We start from the raw sequence: 20,062 nt of genomic DNA, 5'->3' as shown, positions 1-20,062 counted from the left end.
CTGCTGACACCCCAGGCATCTTCCAATAATCTCATCTTTATTTAGTTAAACTGTGGCAAGAGAGATTTGGCAGGGGGTGGGAGGGGGGGTGGAGAGCCCTATCCAGTATGCATACAGGGATGACTTTTCTGACACTCTGAGTATCTTTATGGGAAAAACGAGGCCCAACTCAAATAGACCTGAGCCTACCCACAAAATTAGCCTAGGACACACCCAAAGCTCACATATCTTGATTATCTGTTTATAGATTCAGTATTCTGTAATGTTATCACATGATCAGAGTAAGCATATCTAAAAAAAATAGACTCTAAAACAGCAGCTCAAATATTTCTACCCATGTAAATGAGAGTTACGGCTAGATCTGGGACAGGGTGGCCAGCTTGTTCCCTCTTGTCCCTTTCTTTGCTCTCTGCACCTCCTGTGTCCTTCACCCTGGCCTGCATCTCACAGCCTCGCCCTTGGAGAGAAGCTTCTTTTCCAGTAGGTGCTGAAGGCAAGTAGAGATTCTGTAGATGCATCAACCACCCCTTTTCCAGCGTTTGCTCCGATAGGTTGTCTCCCTGTCCATGAACTTGGGCTCATCTTGATAACAGGTAGTTGGCACCTCAATAAAATGACCCAGCCGAAGGGAATGGAGGCCATTCTTCAGAACGTGCCTTAGCAAACTGTGTTCTCAAGGGGCTTATGGGGCTGCTGGTGATAATGCTGGCCAGGAGTCAGGGGACCAGGGTCATCCTGCAGATGCCAGTTGGTTTAGCTTACTTGGCCCGGCTTTCTTGACTCTACAGTGTGCATGGGCCTCTCTGCGGGTAGGCCCTCAGCACGTGCCCTCCCAGCTCTGTGCAGAGCTTCCTTGGTTTATCACTTAGGCTCTGGGTTAGTGGCATCAGAGGCCACTCACCCCCACTGTGCCTCATCCTGTTACCATCCATCCCATTGTGAGTCTGTGTCTGCGTCTTTGTGTGCCCTTTCAGCCGTCTGCACCCCAGGATGGCAGGAGCTCCACCATGCAGCCAGGGACTTGCGTGGGGCTCTTGCTTATCACCTTGTCCCCATGTCTGGGCATGCTGGCCCTCAATATGTGGCAGCTGAGTGTCTGATGGGGGTGGTGGTTCTCCACAGCCCTTTCAGCCTGGCCGTGCCCTGGGTATGATGGGCAGTGGCATTTTTCTGCTGTCTCACATCTGCTCATCTGTCTTTTCAGGAGCCCAGCAGCCAGGGCTGCCATATTACACGGACCCCGGAGGACCAGGGCTGAATCCCGCGGGTAACCCCATGGCAATGGCTTTCCAGGTCCAACCCAACTCACCCCAGGGAAGTACGGCCTACCCGCCGCCCCCTTCTTACTGCAATACACCCCCACCCCCGTATGAACAGGTGGTGAAGGCCAAGTAGCAGGGGCACCTGCCTGTGCAACCTCACAGGGAACAGGGAGGAGCGCATTCGCTCCACCTCTCTGTCCCCATCAATGTTCGCTTCCGGGAATTGTCTTCTGAGCCACTAAGGGCAGATTCCTCTTTGATACCTTCAAATCAAGCACAGCCCCCTTTCAAGTGTTCCGTGGAGGACCAATATTTGAATTCACCCTGTGTCTCCTCTGTTACTTCTGTTTCTGATGTAATCTGAGCTCCGGCAGAGTGTGGACAATCCCCGAGGGCTGACACCTTAGATCCTCGGGGGAGAGACTGAGGAGGAGGAGGCAGGGCTGGTGTGTGCAGGTGAGCACAGGTGGGCACACGGAGGGGCCGGTGCTGGCCTCAACAGCTTCCTCCCGGGCATGCCACCGGCGGCTTGTGGAAGTGAGGCCCCACAGGCCCACTCTTTGGGCCCCTCGTCCCATGGGCCTTCCTCATCAAGAAGCAGTTAGACCTGTGCTGCAGAAGAAGCTTTTCAGCACTTTCCATCTCCGTTCACTTCTTAAAGATGAGGGAGGCCGCCCTTCTGCACAGCCACAGCTGGGAGAGTGCTCCTTCTCAAGGGGACGAGGATCCAGAATCAGGCTAAGTTGGATGTCTACACTTCTCTGAAAATCACTAAGGAAAGTTACTTAAATTTATGAGGCATTGCTCTCTGCCTCAAACTGGGACATTGCATTTTATGAGCTCTTGGTCTGACGTGGCAACAATAAAATGTCTCCCCACTTTGTAGTGAGAGTGTGGAAGCTCGTGTAGAGTCCTGTCCTCGAAGTCAGACTCAGAGTGTCTTCTCTGACCATCAGCCGCCCTCTGGCTTTGTTTCCACCACAGGCCTCTGTGCCCTTCCCAGAGGCAGTCTTACCGTGGGTTGTGATGGACACTTGCAAAGCAGAGAGGCACAGCTGACTGACAGCAGAAAGTCACATCAACCTCTGGGAGAGAGCTGGCCCAGCAGGCCCGGGCACTGGTTTGTTTGATCTCAGCAGGAGCGAGGGTCTGACGGGCTCTGAAGAGGAAAGCTTACTGGAAAAAAAGACCGGGGATGCAAAATCCCAGGACTGCAGGAAGATCTCTTCAAACAGTACCGCCTAGATTTCACTTACAACTTAATCAAGATTAGAATAGCAGGTGTAGTTGGAAATTCGAACCCTGGCTAAGAGACAGATCTCACCCTGGGATCCAGCAAGTAGTCCTAGTCACCGGGAAGCAGGAGCGGTCTGCTCCTCTCCAGTCTGTGACGCTGACAGTGCATTTAAACCAGACTGAGACCTGACCGGTTGTGTGTAGGAAGGCAAAGGTGGTAGGTTTCTGTGTGTGTAGTAGTGGGTTCGGGTGGGGGAGGGGGTGGGGCGGGGCCCAATTTTTGTAATGAGCTAATTGGAGCCTCTTGAGAAATCGTTACTCATTGAACTTGAGCATCAGAACATCTTGCTGGAGTGGATACTGTTTTCATTCCCCAAGACCACTTTCCTACTAGGATTTCTGTAACTGGGTATGGCGGGAAGGGGGGGACTACCGACGGCTCTGACTTCCTTCTTCTAGAGATGGAGAAATCTGCCAGCCTCCCGGGGAATTCCACAGGAAGTGCTTGGAGCCACACTCACACCCTTAGAAACAGTTTGTAAACCCAGATGCTGCTGCTGGTGTCTTTCAGCCACCCTCCTGTGACCTCGGAATTCCTGGACTCCAGTTCCTCCCACACTCAGAGTCCTGGATTCCAGTGAGACAACAAAGCACAACGTTGCTGTTTACAACCAAGGACAACCACAGGGGTCCAGAAGGTTCCTCTTCCTTCAGGTCATTTGCATTTTTAATTTGAATTTCTCCCTTCACTTTTTTTTTTTTTTTTAAACAAGAAGCACAGTAAGAGATGCCCCTGGAATTGGATCCGGGTGCAGTTGAAAAGGGACCCAAATATCCATGATTTAATTTTATCTTTTTTGATAGCAAATTATCTCAGAGACTGGATGACTTAGGTAGTGCTCAACCATTTTGTATTCTGTGTTTGCAAAGATAAATTTTGTTTTCTCCTTGAACCTGGATGAGAACCCTGCTACAGTTAGCCCCAGTACTGCGTGTAGAAATTCCACTCGTGGTGACATTTCCGGGCCATTCTCCTTTCCCCTGTGCCGTCAGTGGACTGTGTGCCCCTCCCGGAGTGAGTCCAGCTCCTGGTGTGTTCATGTCTTAGAGAGTCCGTGGTTAGGAGTGAACCAGGAGCCAATCTGCACATGTTCTCTCTGCGACATTGGGCTTCTTTCTCTTTTTTGTTCTCTTTTGATAGGGTCTTGTTTCCTATGTATGCAAAAATAAAAAATAAATTTGGGCACGTGCTCTGATTGTTTGACTGGGAAGTGGGAAAGCAGGTGGAGATGATGTTTCTAATGAAGAAAGGAGTACAGAGGATCCTGCTTCAGCCCCGCAGGGGTGGGGCGGAGTTGGGGGGGTGACACACTCAACCTCGGGAGCCCCAGTAATTAGATGCTGTCAAAAAAACATAAGGTTTGGTGCACCAACACATTTGAAAAATCTAGCTAAGGAAAAAATGATCTGAAGCAAGTAGGAAGGCAGAAGCATTAATTAGCTAAACTCACAGGTAATACCAACATCAGTTATCTGAGGGGCCTGGATCTGCTTTCCATAGACAGTTGAGCCTTGACTTAAATGTGCTGCTCTGCGGGATCAGAAACTCTATTTCTGTCACAGATCTATTGAAGGCAAGAGTTGCTACAGGCAGGCTGCATTTTAGATGAATCCTTAATTGAGATAATGTTGATGAAGAAGGATTGTGCCTGAAAACCGGACAGGAAATAAGCTAGAAGAGGTCAAGCAGCTTGCTCCTGGTGAAGTCTAGGAGAATTTACACACCTTACCTGGACACCTCACCAAGTCACCAAACTTCCCCCAGTAAACTGGAAGCAGCCTTATTTACAAGTCCAAGGCCATGACTTGAGATGGCCAACTGAGTGACTGAATGCTGACATTTGATCTGTTCCTCCCAAATTTCACCGAACCTCAAAAAAAATCTGTAATGGCTCTCACAGAGAAGAATCACAAGAACAGAAATTCCAAGTGGTTTCTGAAATAGAAGATGGCAGGTAGGATTGATTGGTCGAGAAAACAAGTCTGAGAAGACTTGAAGCCGAGAGTGTTCAGAGAAGGTGGCTGGAGAAGTGAGAGCTTTGCAGAGACTCCACAGAAAGGCCAGCGGGTACACAGGGCAAGCATGGTCAGGGGCCCAGGCCTGGGCGTGGACCTGGCAGTGTTCTGGAGAACAGCTCTGCTGGGGGTGCTGGTTCTCGGCCCCTGGCTCCCAGGTAAGGGGCGCAGCTAGCTGCAGGAAGTGATGGCCCTGAAGCCTGCATTCTCTCAAAGGGGGCACTCTGCATCGTAAGGTGTTGGGAGGTGGGCTACTGGTATCATCATTTAACTTCCAAAAGTGAATTAGGCATTTTGTAATGTACCAGTCAATTACAACATTCTTAGTCTGGGCTAACATCCCTTTCCCCCAGTCCCCTGACGTTGGTCCAGGAGAGATCCCTTGCAAAGTGGAGATTCAAGGACATGGGAGGAACCATGACCCAGTCACCAGCACCACTGATCCAGAGGTTTTCTCTGGCACCAGAGGAAAGGAGCTCAGCCACGCTGTCTCCGGACTTCTACTACACCAGCCTTTCCACCCAACTGGCCAAGCGTCTCAGCTAAAAATTTAGATCCTTAATACTTTGAGGTCTCAACTTCTGATATTCTTTGAATGCCAAAGATAAGAGCACAAAGTAGACATGAGGGCAACCCACGTGGGCATGACTACGCATCTTGGTATCACGGCCAGACTGTGGGCTCCGAAGATGTACATTCAGCCTTGCTCAAGTCCCGAGTCTCATGTTTGTGAGCAGTGTGACTTAAGACAAATGCCTTCAGTTTTAATCACTCAAATGATCTCAAGTCTGTTTCCTCGAGTATAAAACAAGGATTATATTCCTTGTTGCTTACACAGGCTTGTCCCCGGCACACTGTCGATATTCACCAAATGGTTAAAATCCTCTCTTCTCCCTCAGGCCACATTTCCTTGAGCAAGAGAACTTGAAGCACAGTGGGAGAGAAAATGAACGCCCACCTAATCCTTTGTCCGCCTGTCAGCAGATGAGACCCATGGTGTAGGGGCAAAGGTCTTTGAATACATTCTCCTTGTATTTTCCATCTTTCGGACAGACCTTGATTACATGAAGACGGACGACAAAGGATGTCTCATACACCCCCCCCCCCACACACACACACACGTCGCCTTACTGTTCTCCTTCTTTTAGAATGGTGCGCTTTGCTCAGTAATGTATGTTGAGCCAGTCAGAGCTAGGAGGGAGAAACCTTGGGCAACCATCTTTTTCCCTCACCATTTATTTGAGATTGGTGAGCACCTCGGAATAAGCCGTGAATGAGAAGCAAGCCATTTTAAGCTATCTCTTATAAGCAGTCATATCACTTCAGGTCATTCTTTCGCTGTCCCCTGACCCCCCCCCCCAACTTTTTACTGTAATGTTTCTGTTTTGGATTGGCTGTCTTGCACTGTTCAGGAAGGATCCTGCTCCATTTCTGGGGACACAGTCCCCCTGAAAATGGTGTAGTGGGTGCAGGGACGATTATCAACACTCCCCTCCCCGCCATCAGCCCTGAAGGTGAAGGGAGGGAGTCCCAAGAGTGCGGATCCCAAGAGTGTAACAAGGGAGGAGGAGTGTCACTCCATCCTTTTTCATCATAACAGAAATGCTGCAGAGAGTTGCTTTCGGCTCTCTGTCTCTGAACATCACAGACAACCAGAAGGCCGCCGCAGACCTGGTACTTTCAGATGCCTTTAGATAGATATTCTAGTCCAGCTTCATCCAATAGAATGTACTGGGAGCCAAATATGTTATATTAAAATGTCAGTAGCTCCACTAAAAAAGAAAAAAAGGTGAAATTTATTTTCAGATTTAACTCAATAAATCAAACTACTAATTCTAACCATGTAATAAAGTTTCTTAAAAAGAAATGCTGATATTCTTTTTTCCCACACCGTCCAAATCCAGTGTGAATTTTATACTCCCTTGCACAATCTCCACTTGGGGCAGCTACATCTCAAGTGTGCAACAACTCCGCAGTGCTCGTGGCTACATTATTATGCAGTGTGGGGCAAGAGTGAGGAAGAAAATGCTCAGCCCTGGGGCTCCTGGGTGGCTCAGTTGGTTGAGCGTCAGATTACTGATTTTAGGTCATAATTTCCTGGTTCGTGGGTTCAAGCCCTGCGCCCAGCTCTGCACTGATGGCATGGAGCCTGCCTGGAATTTTTTCTCTCTTGCTTTCAAAAATAAATAAACATTAAAAAATGCTCAGCTCTTATGGTCTTGCTGGTTATTTTTAACTATAAGAAAAGTTGAAGATAAAATTCAAGCTTCTGTGACAGTTTATAACTTCTGGTGAGCCAACACAATTCTCTATAGACATCTGATACTGCAGATCCCGGTCACAAAACAATTGTCAGTCTTGGGAGCTAAAAGCTTGAATTACTTCTTGGCACTCTGTGGGCCGAGTATGAGGGTTGCTGTACTCTGTGCAGCTCACTGTTATATTCTGATCTCCAAAGGTGCTGGATGGTCAGTCTTGAAACAGCATCCAGGTGCTGCTGAGGAATACCCAAGAGAAGAGACAGCCCGTTTCGTGGGACCTCAAGATGCTTCCCAAATCATGTGTTCCTGGCCTGGTATGTGATGCTTGACCAGCCCTGAGGCCTCCTGCCCTAGGTGTGTGCCCAGCCACAAGCCCATCCCTGGTTCTCACCAAGTTCTCCAAGGAAACTCATCTCTGGAAGGAGCAGATGGTTATCAGCAAGGGAAGGAGGTCAAGGCAATAATTCCACTGCTTCATGCCTGTCATTGTCAGGAAGAACTTTCCAATGTTGACAGTGTGGATGCACCAAGAGATCTAAGATAGAGATTGCAGAAATCCTGCCCTCTAGCCAAAGGACTCGCCCCTAAAAACCTGGTGGCCACTTGAATTCCCTTGGACAAGTTTCTCCTCTCAGATATGATGGGGCTGTCCTAAAAGTGTCTAGAACCTCCTTCACCTGACCTCTATGAGCCCTAGAGTATAGGTACAGAGAAGGGTAGTGATGCGGGGGACTGTAGCAGGGGGATGGAATCGGGATCAACGGAGGGCTCCCCTCTCCTGGGGCCAGGCTGGCTGTCCCCAGACAACATGCTGTCTGCTGCTACCCCCTGCTGGGACAGGTCCAGTGGAGAAAAGCCCTCTGTGGGAGCACTTGCCTAAGTACTCTGGTCTCTGCGCGGCCTTCTCTGTGCTCCCCTGGGGAGACGCAAAACCAGGGACCATCCTTCCAGTTGGTACCTATCCCTCACAGAGACTTGGAAGCCCAGCAGCGATGGTCTGTTGCTTTAGTGCTCTGAAGGAGAGTCTCAGTTCCGGTAAGTCGTGGGGAGGGCACGTCACATGACCACCTTATCGCTCTCTGGCTCTCTTTACCCCCTTCTGGGCTAGGTCTCTGCCCGTTGTGGTACCCCCAAAACCTGGGAAGGACGCCCTGGGTGAAATTAAACTCCCTCTTCACACCTTCCGCCCCTGCTCCCGTCATTCTCTCCTCTGAAAGCCAAGCCTCACCGCCCTCTGGCAGGGACGAAGGCTTCGGCTTTGTGCTCTAAGACACAGGACACAGGTGGACAGACATTCTTGGCGCGCGCCCTGACCTGGAGAGATCCGGGGCCCAGGCGGGACCGAAGTGTGACGATGAGAGGAGGGAGGCAGGGCCAGTCTCTGGGTGCAGCGTCATCAACCCATGGCTGGGGTCCTGGGAGCTCCCGACGTCTCTCCCGCTTCCTGTTCTAGGAAATGGAGCTACGTAGGCACACTGGGCTGGGGTGAGAATGAAACAAGGCACGCTGGGCCGCGCCGGCACCCCGCGGAGGGAGGGGGGTTGCTGGAGGAGCTGGAGGAGGGGGGCGCGGGGGATGGAGCCCGGGCCTCCCAGAGGGGCGGGGCCGGGGCCGGGGCCGGGGCGGGGTCTGCGGGTGCCAGCGGGGATCCTGCTTGATGCACCTTGACAAGGTCCCTGCTCGTAATTTTCATCGAAAGAAACCAAACCCATGGCTTTATTTTTTAATCTAATTACGAAAGTAACAGGTGTTCACGGAAAAGCACCAAGGAGAAGGAAAATCAGGCAATTGCCCCAAGAAAACAGTTGGGTGTGTCCCCACGGCTTTCTAGCTGTCTTGCTTACGACACACACGCGGGATCAAAATAGGAATCTTTTGTAGCCTGTTTTTCGCCATTTTTTTCATAGCATTAAAACATTCTCCTACCTCTTCGCTTCAATGATTAAATAGTAGCCTGCCTATGGCTGCTACGCAGTTCACTTTAGCTCTGTCTTCTGGTGTCTCAGGTTGTCCCATGGTTTTCGTTTTTAAGTAACAAAATATTGGGGCGCCGGGTGGTTCATTCATTAAGCCTCTGACTTAGGCTCGGGTCATGATCTCATGGTTGGTGGGTTTGAGCCCCTACTCAGGCTCTGTGCTGACAGCCCAGAGGCTGGAGCCTGTCAGATTCTGTGTCTCCCTCTCTACCCCTCCCCTGCTCGCTCTCGCTCTCTCTCTCTCTCTCTCTCAAAAACAAACATAAAAAAAAAAAAAGATGCTGTGGAAGATGCCGGCTAGATAGATGCTTGGAAGAATCCATTCCTCTTCAGCCTCGCCCACCTCTCCCGGGTCCTGCAGGGGCGGGGTTGGGGGTTGGGGAGGGAGCACGCTAGTGGAGTGAGGATACAGGTGACCCAGGCCCCTCCCTTTCTGGAGCCTGGTTGCAGAGTCTCACCGTTGGAAGATGGAAGAATCTGAGTCCCTGGATGATTGTGGAGTGAGAGCTCCTACAGACTGCCAGGAAGGTGGCTCCAGTGAAAATCATGTTCACTGTGATGACGCCCATTTTTTTAGCATAGCTGGATGAGGCAGACGGAATGTAATCATGTGAGCCCACTGCACCGCCTTCCCGCCTAAGGAAACGGAGGTCCTTAAGAATCTCTATCCTGTTGCACCACATACCGTCATCCTACATTTTATGTCAAAAAATCCCCTTGCTTTTCTTTATAATTTTACCATATATGTATTTTGTTTCCTTTTTAGCTTTGTATCACTATAGTTCTCCAACTTGCTTTTCTGCATAAGTTGTTAATTTTTCTGTTGTGAAAATGCTATCCTGAGTGTGTTTGTTACTAATTGCTTTAAATGTTTATTTTTGAGAGAGAGAGAGAGAGAGAGAGAGAGAGAGAGAGAGACAGAGAGACAGAGAGACAGAGAGACAGAGTGTGAGTAGGGGAAGGGCAGAGAGAGGGAAATACAGAATAGGAAGCAGGCTCCAGGCTCTGAGCTGTCAGCACAGAGCACCATGTGGGGACTTGAACTCACAGACCTCGAGATCATGAGCTGAAGTCGGACTAGGCTGAAGTTGAATGCCTAACTGACTGAGCCACCTAGGCACTCCAGGTACTACTTTGTATGTGAAAGTTTATTTCATGAAATTGCTGGGTCAAAGCATATGTACATTTTTGAGGGCTTTTGATCATATTACCTTTAGAAAGATTATACAGATTTATTTCACCAGCCTTTTCCAACACTCTATATGATCATTAGTCCATATTAAAGTTGCCAATTTGAAGAAGGAACAAGAATCCCCATTTTTTTGGGTTCGAGTTTATTTTATTACTTGCATCCCTCACCAACTGTGGGAAATACCTTCTTGAAGGGTGTGTGTGGTTGACAAGACCAAGGGTGGCAAGATTAAGCCCTTATAGAAAAGAGTTCAGGAAGAATATGAAATATAGCATTAAATATATATGTATGAAATATATGTGCAATACAGAACTGAACATATATAGCATTAAATGTATAGATATATGAAATACAGCATTAAATGTATATAAGTGTGGAATAAATAGAAGTCTTTCAAGGCATCCACTTATCTCTCTGCCCCTCCCCCACTCATGCTCTGTCTCTATATCTCAAAAATAAACATTAAAAAATTAAAAAAAAATAAAGGAGCATCAGGGTGGCTCAGTTGGTTAAGCATTCGACTTCAGCCTAGGTCAAGATCTTGCCATTCCCAAGTTCAAGCCCCACATCGGGCTCTGTGCTGACAGCTCAGAGCCTGGAGCCTACTTCGGATTCTGTGTCTCCTTCTCTTCTGCCCCTCCCCTGCTCATGTTTTGTGTCTATCTCCTTCCAAAATAAATAAACACTTAAAAAATTTTTAAACCAAGAAACAGACTTAACTATAGAGAACACACTGATGGTTACCAGAGGGGAAGGAGGATGGCGGAGGGCTTAACTAGATGATGAAGATTAAGGAATGCACTTACCATGATGAGCAGAGGGTGATGGATGGAATTGTTGAGTCACTATATTATATACCTGAACATAATATTACACTGTATGTTAACTGGAATCAATAAAAACTTAAAATTAAGGAATAGTCATGCCAAAAATTGTTTATGCTAATTATAACTGAGTCTAGTGCAGTGTTGTCCAATTGAACATTCTATGATGATGGAAATGTTCTATATTTGCATAATCCAGTAGGCACTAGCATCACGTGGCTATTGGATACTTGAAAGGAAGCCAGGGAGATAGAGGAACTGGATTTTTAAGTTAATCTTCAGAAAGTAATTTAAATTCACATATTTATATGTGGATAGTGGCTACTCTATTGGAAATGTAGCTCTAGAGTCTAGACCTAACTTCCAAGTTACACAAAATGGGAGCTGGCAGAACAAGTGATACTTAGAGGAAAGAATCAGACAAATCTGTAAGACAGTAATCCTAGAGTTCTCAGAAAGCCAATGTCATTAGAAAAACAAAGTTTAAAACACAGGTGATGGTGATTATTCTAGGGGAGAAGAGATGAACAAAAGATAAAGAAAGCATTCACTTAGATTGGATCCTGACTTTAAAAAATGCAAACTTTAAAGATATATAGCATAGTATTACAACATTATTATTAGTTTTCCAGGTGTGATATTGGTATTGGACTTATGTGGCAGGTTATTATTTTTAGAAGATGCATAATGAAGTATTTATGAATAAAGGGTCATAATGTCTACAACTTGCTTTCAAATGATATAACAGATGTGAGTGTGTGTATGTGTGGAGAGAGAGAGAGAGCTAAAGCAGACACAACAATACTTCCAATAGTCCCATAATACATGATATCTCTTCTAAGTGAGTAGAAAATGTAACTATTGAATTGAGCGACTTACAAGATTTCCAAGCAGAATCTTAAGGATGCTGCCTGTCTTCTTCTTACTCTTTAGAATACAGGCATACATTTTATTGTACTTTGCTGTATTGTGCTTTGCAGATATTGCCTTTTTTACAGATTGAAGGTTCTGGGTGTATCTGGGTGGCTCAGTCAGTTAAGCATCCAACTCTTGGTTTTTAGCTCAGGTCATGATCTCATAGTTCGTGGGTTTGAGTCCTGCACTGGGCTCTGTGCTGATGGCACAGAGCCTGCTTGGGATTCTCTGTCTCTCTCTCTCTCTCTCTCTCTGTCTCTCTGTCCCTCCCCAACTTGCACTTGCTCTCTCCCTCTTTCTCTCTCAAAGTAAATAAACTTAAAAAAAAAAAAAAACAAGTTGGAGACCTGGGGCAATCTCATGTCAAGCAAGTGTATTGGCACCATTTTACCAGCAGCATTTGCTCAAGTCATATCTCTGTGTCATGTTTGGGTAACACTCAGAATTTTTCAAGCTTTTTCATTATTATTATATTTGTTATTGTGACTTTTGATCAGTGACTATGACTTGCTGTAAGCAAGATCAGATAATGGTTAACATTTTTGGGGGGAATGAAGTATTTTTAATTAAGATATATACATTATCTTCTTTAATATATAAAGCTATTGCACACTTAATAGACTTCAGTATAATGTAATAATAATGTGTATATGCATGGGATATCAGACATTCATTTGACTCATTTTATTGTGATATCTACTGTATTATAGGGGTCTGGAACTGAATCTGCACTGTCTCCAAGGTATGCCTGCAAAATGTAGGAGAGAAGAAAGAAACTTAAGAGAAATCTATTACACATAAGAGTCAGGACTTGCTGGTTTTGAAAATTCTCAGACCTTCAGATGGCAAATAATGTTAAACTACAGAAATGGCTTCCAAGCAAAGATAAAACTCAGCATACTGTCAAAAAATATGCTATAAAAATGGAAGGCAATAGCGTAGCTGCAAAATATTTTGTTAAGAGTTGTATTAGAAGAAGGTTCTAGGGTCAAACTTCAGACAGTTGTTCAGATAAACGAAAGAGCTCCTAAGAACCTGAAGGTCATTGTGTTTAGCAATGGAACAGAAGCTGATGTTGTAATGGGAGGAGCATTTAGGAGGCCTAGGGAGGGGATGAGTGGATTTTTCAAATGGAGAAATGTGTATCATGTAGCCAGCCTCCAAGATGGCCCTCAGTGATCCCAATCTCCTAATATTTGTGCCCTAGTCTAATCCCTCCACACTGAACACAAGACAGTAGAGGTGATGGTTTGTGACTTCTAATGTGTGGCCATAAATGAATGGCGTTGGCTCTCTTATTTAGAACCTTGCTCTGAGAGATCCAGTCTCATTCATTTGGAGTCTCAAGCAGCTCTCTGAAGAGCTGACATGGACAGTGCACTGTGTTAGATAGTGTCCCTCCCCCCCGCCAAATTTATGTCCTTTCTAGACCCAGATGTGACCTTATTTGAGAGCAGGGTCATTGCAGATGTCATTAGTTAAGATAATGTCATACTGGAGCAGGATAGGTCCATGATCCAATATGACTGGTATCCTTATAGGAGTAACAAAAGGGGCACCGACACACAGTGTAGAACACATGGAAGACAGAGGCAGAGATTGGAGTGATGTGTCTGCACGGCCAAGAGTGCAAAGGATGGCTGGCAACAGCAGGGGCCAGGAGAAAAGCATGGACCAGGTCCTCTAGACTCTTCAGAGGGACATTGGCCCTGCAGACACCCTGACTTCAGATTTCTAGCCTCCAAACTGTGAGAGAACAAATCTATTATTTCAAGCCATTGTGGCGGATCTAGGAAATGAATACAGACAGTAACTGAGGCCTTCTGCCATCCCACACCAAACTGCCACCCAAGTGGGTGAGCCGTCATGGAGATGTTCCCCCCGCTCCAGGCAACCTCTAACTGTAACCTCATGAGAGGCCCTGAGCCAGAATTCCTCAGCTAAGTTGATCTTGAATTTCTATCCCACGGACACAGATATGTTTGTTGTTATTTTTACCCATAAACTTTGAGGTAACCAGTTACACAGCAGTAGATCAGTGATACTGCAAGGTTCTTGCGGGAGGCCATACCTTTGAATGGGTAAATGAATAAATTCACAAATATATTTGATAAATTGTGTACTCTGGTCTAGAGCTTTGATGATGGTTTGAACACTTGTCCTGAGTAATCAGTTGAAATTAGAGATTATCAGACTGAAACACTGGTTTGGGAAAATGACAGACTTAAGCATGGTTTAAAGACCAGGTACCTGGGTGGCTCAGTTAAGCATCCAACTCTTTGATTTTGGCTCAGGTCCTGATCTCACAATTTGTGAGGTCGAGCACTACATTGGGCTCTGTGCTGGCAACATGGAGCCTGCTTGAGTCTCTCTCACTCTCTCTCTCTCTCTCTGTCTCAAAATAAATAAATAAATAAATAAATATATATATATATATATAAGAGTGGTTGAAAGACCATAATTCCATTCTACAGGGCACTGAATCCTGAGCACTTCATACCTCTTCATTTTCCTCTGAACACTGCTTTTTCTTCCAGTTCTTTCCAAGAGACATGGCTCTTCCTCTCTGCCCTATCTTATTCCTTCTTGATCAATCACTAGTCTTCTGTGTTAGAGGCCTGGTTTCCCACCACCTTTTCCCAAATCATTGTATCCCCATGGTCCCAATCTCAATTAGATACCAATTAGAGGAAATTTAAAAAAATACATCAAAAGAAAGATTAGGATAATGAACTCCTAGGTACCCATCATTAAGCATAAACAATTATAAGTTCATGACCTATCTTGTTTCATCCATCTATATTACTTGTGGCTTTTCCCCAGATTATTCTGAAGCAAATACCAGACATTTCACCTATAATTACTTAAGCATATAGTATTATCACACTTAAAATCAACAATAATTCTTTAATATCTTTTTAAAATATCTAATATCTTTCTTAATATCTTTATTTTAAGAAAGAGACAGAGAGAGAGAGAGTGAGAACGAACAGGGGAGGGGCAGAAAGAGAGGGAGACCCAAAATTCGAAGCAAGCTCCAAGCTCTGAGCTGTCAGCACAGAGCCCAACACAGGGCTCCAACCCATGAACCGTTAGATCACGACCTGAGCTGAAGTCAGATGCTTAACTGACTGAGCCACCCAGGTGCCCCAATTCTTTAATATCTTTAAAGATCCAATCAATATTTACATTTTTCTTGACTGTCTTGCAGGTTTTAAAAATTATTTATTGGTATCAAGATCCAAATAATGTCATAACATGAAATTGATTTCTACATCTCTTTGCATAGATAGGTTTCCCTTCCCTCTCTTCTCTCTTTTGTATCTTTTTTTCCTTTTTGTAAAAGAAACCAGGTTGTTTATCCTGCATGCACATCCACAGCCTGGAACTTGTTAGTTGCATTTCCATGATATTTGTATTTCTTATAAACTGGTAGTTAAATAGAGAAGCTTGGTCAGATTCAGATTTTTGTTTTGTTTTGTCGTCAAGACCTACTTGAGAGGCAGTGGTGTCTATGACTAGCAGCAGGACACACCTTGTCTCCAGATAGCCGTTGAGGATAATTGCCTAGACTTTAATTAAGAAGCAAAGCAGTAGCACTTATATTCTATTGTTTCTTCAAAGGTATAATAGGGTGAACCACTGAAAACCATGCTTGTTTGAATAGGGTATAAAACAAGAATATGAAGCTCATCTGCCTGAATTTTTTTAATGTCTATTTTTGAGGGAGAGTGAGGGAGGGGCAGTGAGAGAGGAAGGCAGATGATCTGAAGTGGGCTTTGCGCTGACAGCACAGAGCCCAAGGCGGGGCTCAACTCAGGAACCCTGAGCTCATGATCTGAGCTGGAGTCAGATGCTTAAACTACTGAGCCACCCAGGTGCCTGTCATGTGCCTGATTTTAATGCTTCTATTTTGAGCACAGCTTTTGGCTGCCTCTGGCCACTAAGCTTTAGATGTTGTGCTGTCGCTGTACTGCTCATACTAATGGCTTATCTTCCTTCACTACCCTCACCCCTTCAGCAAGAATGGAAATTAGTTCCATTTTTATCCTTGACCTTGAAATGTCTGATGCTATCCCCATAAATCTGGGTCTGGTTGAATCTTTGCCCCACAACCCAGTAGCTGTATTGTATTGGGCTCCTCTCCTGAGTTGCCTTGAGCTGGTAAAATGTGGCAGAGAAGCCTCCGCACAGACTTTTGTAAGGCCTGAAAGGGATAATTGAATGCAATGATGCTTATCAAGTGCTTCGCACAGTGCCCGGCTCAATAAATGATCAATATTATTACTATACATTAGAAATGAAATGCACTCAAGCGATTAAACCCATTAAATGTATGAGAGCCTAGAATAAAGAATCCCTATTGCTTTATCGCTTGAGGGGGCCACTGGGAACATTACCAGTGATGCAGAATGCGCTAGTTTTAAATTAAATACCACCTCTCTCTGGAAGAGCTCACTGTCTGTGGGGTGTGTGTGCTGAGGCTGCAGCGTCTAAGTGCGGGGAGCAAGCCGCTCTCTGAAGGAAGGCCCTGTGATTACCGGAAGCAGGGAAGTGGTGCTGGAATGGGAAAAGGCTGATAAAAGCTGTCCTACCTGGCTTACCTCTGAGACAGGGCTGGCTCAGAAGCAATAAAGTTCCATTATTACAAAGTTTATTCCTTAGAGAATCAACCCTAATTTAACCATAAAGGGGGCATTGGTTTTGTGAACATTTATACTGTGGTAGGTGCTTTGCTGAGATTATTTTATTTAATCCCCCCTCCCCCAACCCCAACAGCTCCATAAGGAAGTACTGAATGTGGCAGAGCCCAGACTGGAGCCCAGAGAGTCTGATGTCAGAGGCCAGTGTTGTCTCAGTGTCTATAAACGTTGATGAGTTAGTGAATAAAATGTACCTTCATCTCCCTGAAGCACTTTAATTTTATAACTTCTCTCTGGATTTGGAATGCAGGAATTTCAGGTGTCAGCATACGATGAACGCTTTTCAAGGCAGGGGAGTTAGGAGGGTGGCTTGCTTTGCAGCTGTCCTGCAGCTCCCAGTTCCCTTCCCTCCCCTTCCCCCGCCCCTCCCCAGGCACCTGGCTTCTGCTCTTCTTGACCTTCAAGGGCTATTCTTCTAGAAATGGCTAATATTTGTGAAGGCAAAACAATAGAGGAACTATGGTGTTTTGCAAAAACTTGACATGTTTCATTTATGAATTTTCCTATTTGAGAAAAACAGCAGGGGTTCCATACGGGACAAAGTCAGAAAATTAAGATGTTAGCATGACAAGTTAATGTAAGAAGACTTCAGAAAACCAGAGTGATCTGGGGTGTTCGGTGCGGCAAACAGCGCCCACCCTTCACTGGCCCCTGTTTGAACACACGACAGTGACGATGACAAGTGAGTAAAGGGATGTTTGAACTCCGCTCAGTCTGTGGTGAGTATGGTGGCTGGACAGTGCTTAGTAGAGTTTAGGAAGAGTCCCAGGAAAATTATGGAGATAAAAACCTTCTTGGGCTCAAAAATATTGGGAGCTTCAGAGGAGTGAAGTTGCAGGGTTGGGGGGCACACTTGGGCTCCCTCCCAAGGTCTGCTGGAGTACAGACATCCCCGCCCCCCCCAGGTATAGTCCCACAAAGAGCATGAGGTCAAAAGGGTAGGAAATACCCACACACTTGGGGAAGCCAAACACAGATGGATGGGTGATTAATGACTGAGCAGAAGCAGCCCAGTGGGAGGAAGGTAGAACAAAGTGAGCCCAGAGTCCCCAGCAAGGACAGCAAGAGCCACCTGACCAGTTAGTTACTCAGACTGCACCCAAAGCAGTGGGGCTGACAGCTCCAGGGCCTCTGGGTGGCAGAGAGGAAGTGGAGTCCATTTGATTTAGCTACCAGTCAGCTCTCCAGAAGCCCTCTCCCCTCACAGCATCAAGACCCTCTCCCCAACCCAAGCACAAAATTGAAGCTTCTTTCTGAAAAGAGTTCTGGTCTTTGGCCCAGAAGACACTAGTTCTAATTGAAGGCTGAACTGCCATCTGGTGAAGGTGGCCACCCAGCTCACTGCTCCCACTTCCTTCTGCCTCCTGCAAGCAGGAGGTTGGGAGTCAGCATAGTAGGGACTGAGAGGCCCCAGAAACAGACTCCAGCAGGTCCCCAGCTGAGAGATCGAATGAGATCATACCACATGGATCAGAATTTCTATCAGCTTCAGCCCCTTGTCATAACTCTGGGCAGTTTTTGAGTGGTAGACCCTCTGCCTGCCTTGTCCCTCGCACACCGCTAGACAAATTTCAAATCATTCTGAGCATTCAGAAATCAATCTGAATGCTGAGAGAACAAATTGTACAACTAGAGGAAGAAAAAGGCCACATTGTGGAAGGTGGGAGGTGATATGATTTGGGGAGAGAAGACTCACCTGTGGGGTGGAGGAGAGGGAGACCTGATTACAGAGAGAAGTGAGAGAGAGAGAGGGGAGGAGGGAGGGAGGGAGAGTGAGAGAGCCATGTGCGGGGGACTGTACAAGAAAAAGATTTCCCCAAACCATTGACTAGAAAGGAGAGAGGCTGATTATCGTGAGTTTTTAATAACCAGTGGAGCTCAAAGACTAAGATTTTAGAAGTGGAGCCAGAGTGGAGCCCAGCGGGTGGAGCGGTGCTCCTATGGAGAAGGAGGGCAGAGACCCGGGAGTAGACAGGGTGTGAAGATCCCCTGGGTCACACTGGGAGAGACAGTTCTCCTTGGAGTGCATTTGGGAGAGGTCCTCTCCAGGGACAAAAGAGCCGCCAGGCACAATTGCATTCATTAGCATAGACCAGAGACACCTGCTGAGGGCAGCTAACCTGGACACTGGCTTTTTGCTGCACTTTAAATTCCAAGTCCCTGACATCGGTGCAACTGTTCTTATGTGACAAACCGGTGCCAGCACCAGCATGGTGAGACCCTACCCAGGGGATCAGCGTGGATCTGTGCTGTGCCGGGTCCCTTACCTTTGGAGGTTTGAATTCAGCTTGTTACCTGAGATAAAACACAGGCGAACTGTGCTGCCAGGCAGGCAGACAGATACGGTGAAGGCGAGGATCTGAGGGACGGCTGGGACACGTGGGGAGATTGTCTGCTCTTCTGGGAGGGCTTCCTGGAAAGTGGTGGACATGAAGTCCCCTCTCCAGGGATGAGGGAGCTGACTGATGCCATTTTTACCTCCACCCATCAGGCACAGCACTCACAGGGGAGGCTTGAGCCTCTTACACCAAGCCCTCCTCCCCTGCCCCGCACTCTGCAGGTGCTTCTTTACTAGGGCAAGTGTGCCTGAGAACTAGAGCAGTGGGCCTCCCCGAGAAGACCAGCACAACCTCCCCACCCCCACACAACAAGCCTACTGACCAGAGAGTGCTCTATGTTCTCATATGTGCTCATAGTTCTGCTCTAGTGGAAATAGGGCCTGGCCTCTTTTAACAAGCAGACCAAAGCACACCTAGTTAAAACCCCCCACATGCTGGACAAGGCCCAAACACTCCCTGTTGCAGGCAAGGAGAAATTCTACAGAAGACTGACCCAGGGGAAAGAGCAACCAAAATGCAACAACGGAGTGCACACAGTATACACCAGCAACACTTTCTGAGGCAACGGGCCCTGGAATGTATATATGGCCTCTTCTTCATAAATCCACTACTCTCAGAAGTAAGAAACACAACAGGCTTTCCTAACCCAGAGAAGAAGACAAGATAGAGGAATTCATCCCAAAAGAAAGAACAAGTAAAGGTCATGGCCAGGGATCTAATCGAAACAGAAATAAGTAATATGCCTGATCCAGAATTTAAAACAACAATCACAAGGATGCTGTCTGGGCTTGAGAAAAGCACAGAGGACACCAGGGAGCCCCTTACCACAGAGATAAAAGAACTAAAAACTAGTCAGGCCTCGGGTACCCTCCTACACTGTTGGTAGGAATGTAAACTGGTGCAGCCGCTCTGGAAAACAGTGTGGAAGTTCCTCAAAAAACTATCCATAGAACTCCCTTATGACCCAGCAATAGCACTGCTAGGGATTTACCCAAGAGATACAGAAGTGCTGATGCATAGGAGCACATGTACCCCAATGTTCATAGCAGCAATGTCAACAATAGCCAAATCATGGAAAGAGCCTAAATGTCCATCTCCTGATGAGTGGATCAAGAAGATGTGGTATGAAGATGGCAATGAGAAAGAATGAAATATGGCCATTTGTAGGAAAGTGGATGGACCTTGAGGGTGTCATGCTAAGCGAAATAAGTCAGGCGGAGAAGGACAGATACCATATGTTTGCACTCATAGACCTAACAGGAAAACAGGAGAAACCTA

The 20,062-nt window shown here is 46.5% G+C and overlaps 1 protein-coding gene and 1 long non-coding RNA gene across 7 annotated transcripts in view; one reads left to right on the top strand and one right to left on the bottom strand.

Annotated features, from left to right (window-relative positions):
• Nucleotides 1–20,062, top strand: part of VOPP1 (VOPP1 WW domain binding protein) — a 112,955-nt gene that overhangs the window by 84,431 nt on the left and 8,462 nt on the right. Inside the window, exons 5-8 of one of the 6 annotated variants that reach the window (XR_003904079.1) lie at nucleotides 7,033–7,149; nucleotides 7,807–7,870; nucleotides 12,453–12,484; nucleotides 16,522–16,611. Coding sequence is in view for 4 of the 6 variants with exons in the window: in XM_029926398.1 (XP_029782258.1) it covers nucleotides 1,205–1,395 (191 nt within the window). In the remaining 2 variants the exon portion in view is untranslated. Of the gene's footprint in view, nucleotides 1–1,204; nucleotides 3,748–7,032; nucleotides 8,020–12,452; nucleotides 12,485–16,521; nucleotides 16,612–20,062 lie in introns of those variants that run through there. The other 5 variants (XR_003904074.1, XM_029926419.1, XM_029926410.1 and 2 more) reach the window with 5 other exon arrangements.
• Nucleotides 3,242–8,348, bottom strand: LOC115281127. Its single transcript, XR_003904098.1, has 2 exons — nucleotides 8,150–8,348; nucleotides 3,242–3,710 (listed from the first exon to the last, which is right to left on the bottom strand). It is a non-coding gene; the product is annotated as an uncharacterized LOC115281127 (long non-coding RNA).

This window comes from Suricata suricatta, chromosome 2 (assembly GCF_006229205.1).
Source record: "Suricata suricatta isolate VVHF042 chromosome 2, meerkat_22Aug2017_6uvM2_HiC, whole genome shotgun sequence".
Lineage (NCBI taxonomy): Eukaryota > Metazoa > Chordata > Mammalia > Carnivora > Herpestidae > Suricata > Suricata suricatta.
This window is presented reverse-complemented; position numbering and strand designations above follow the sequence as displayed.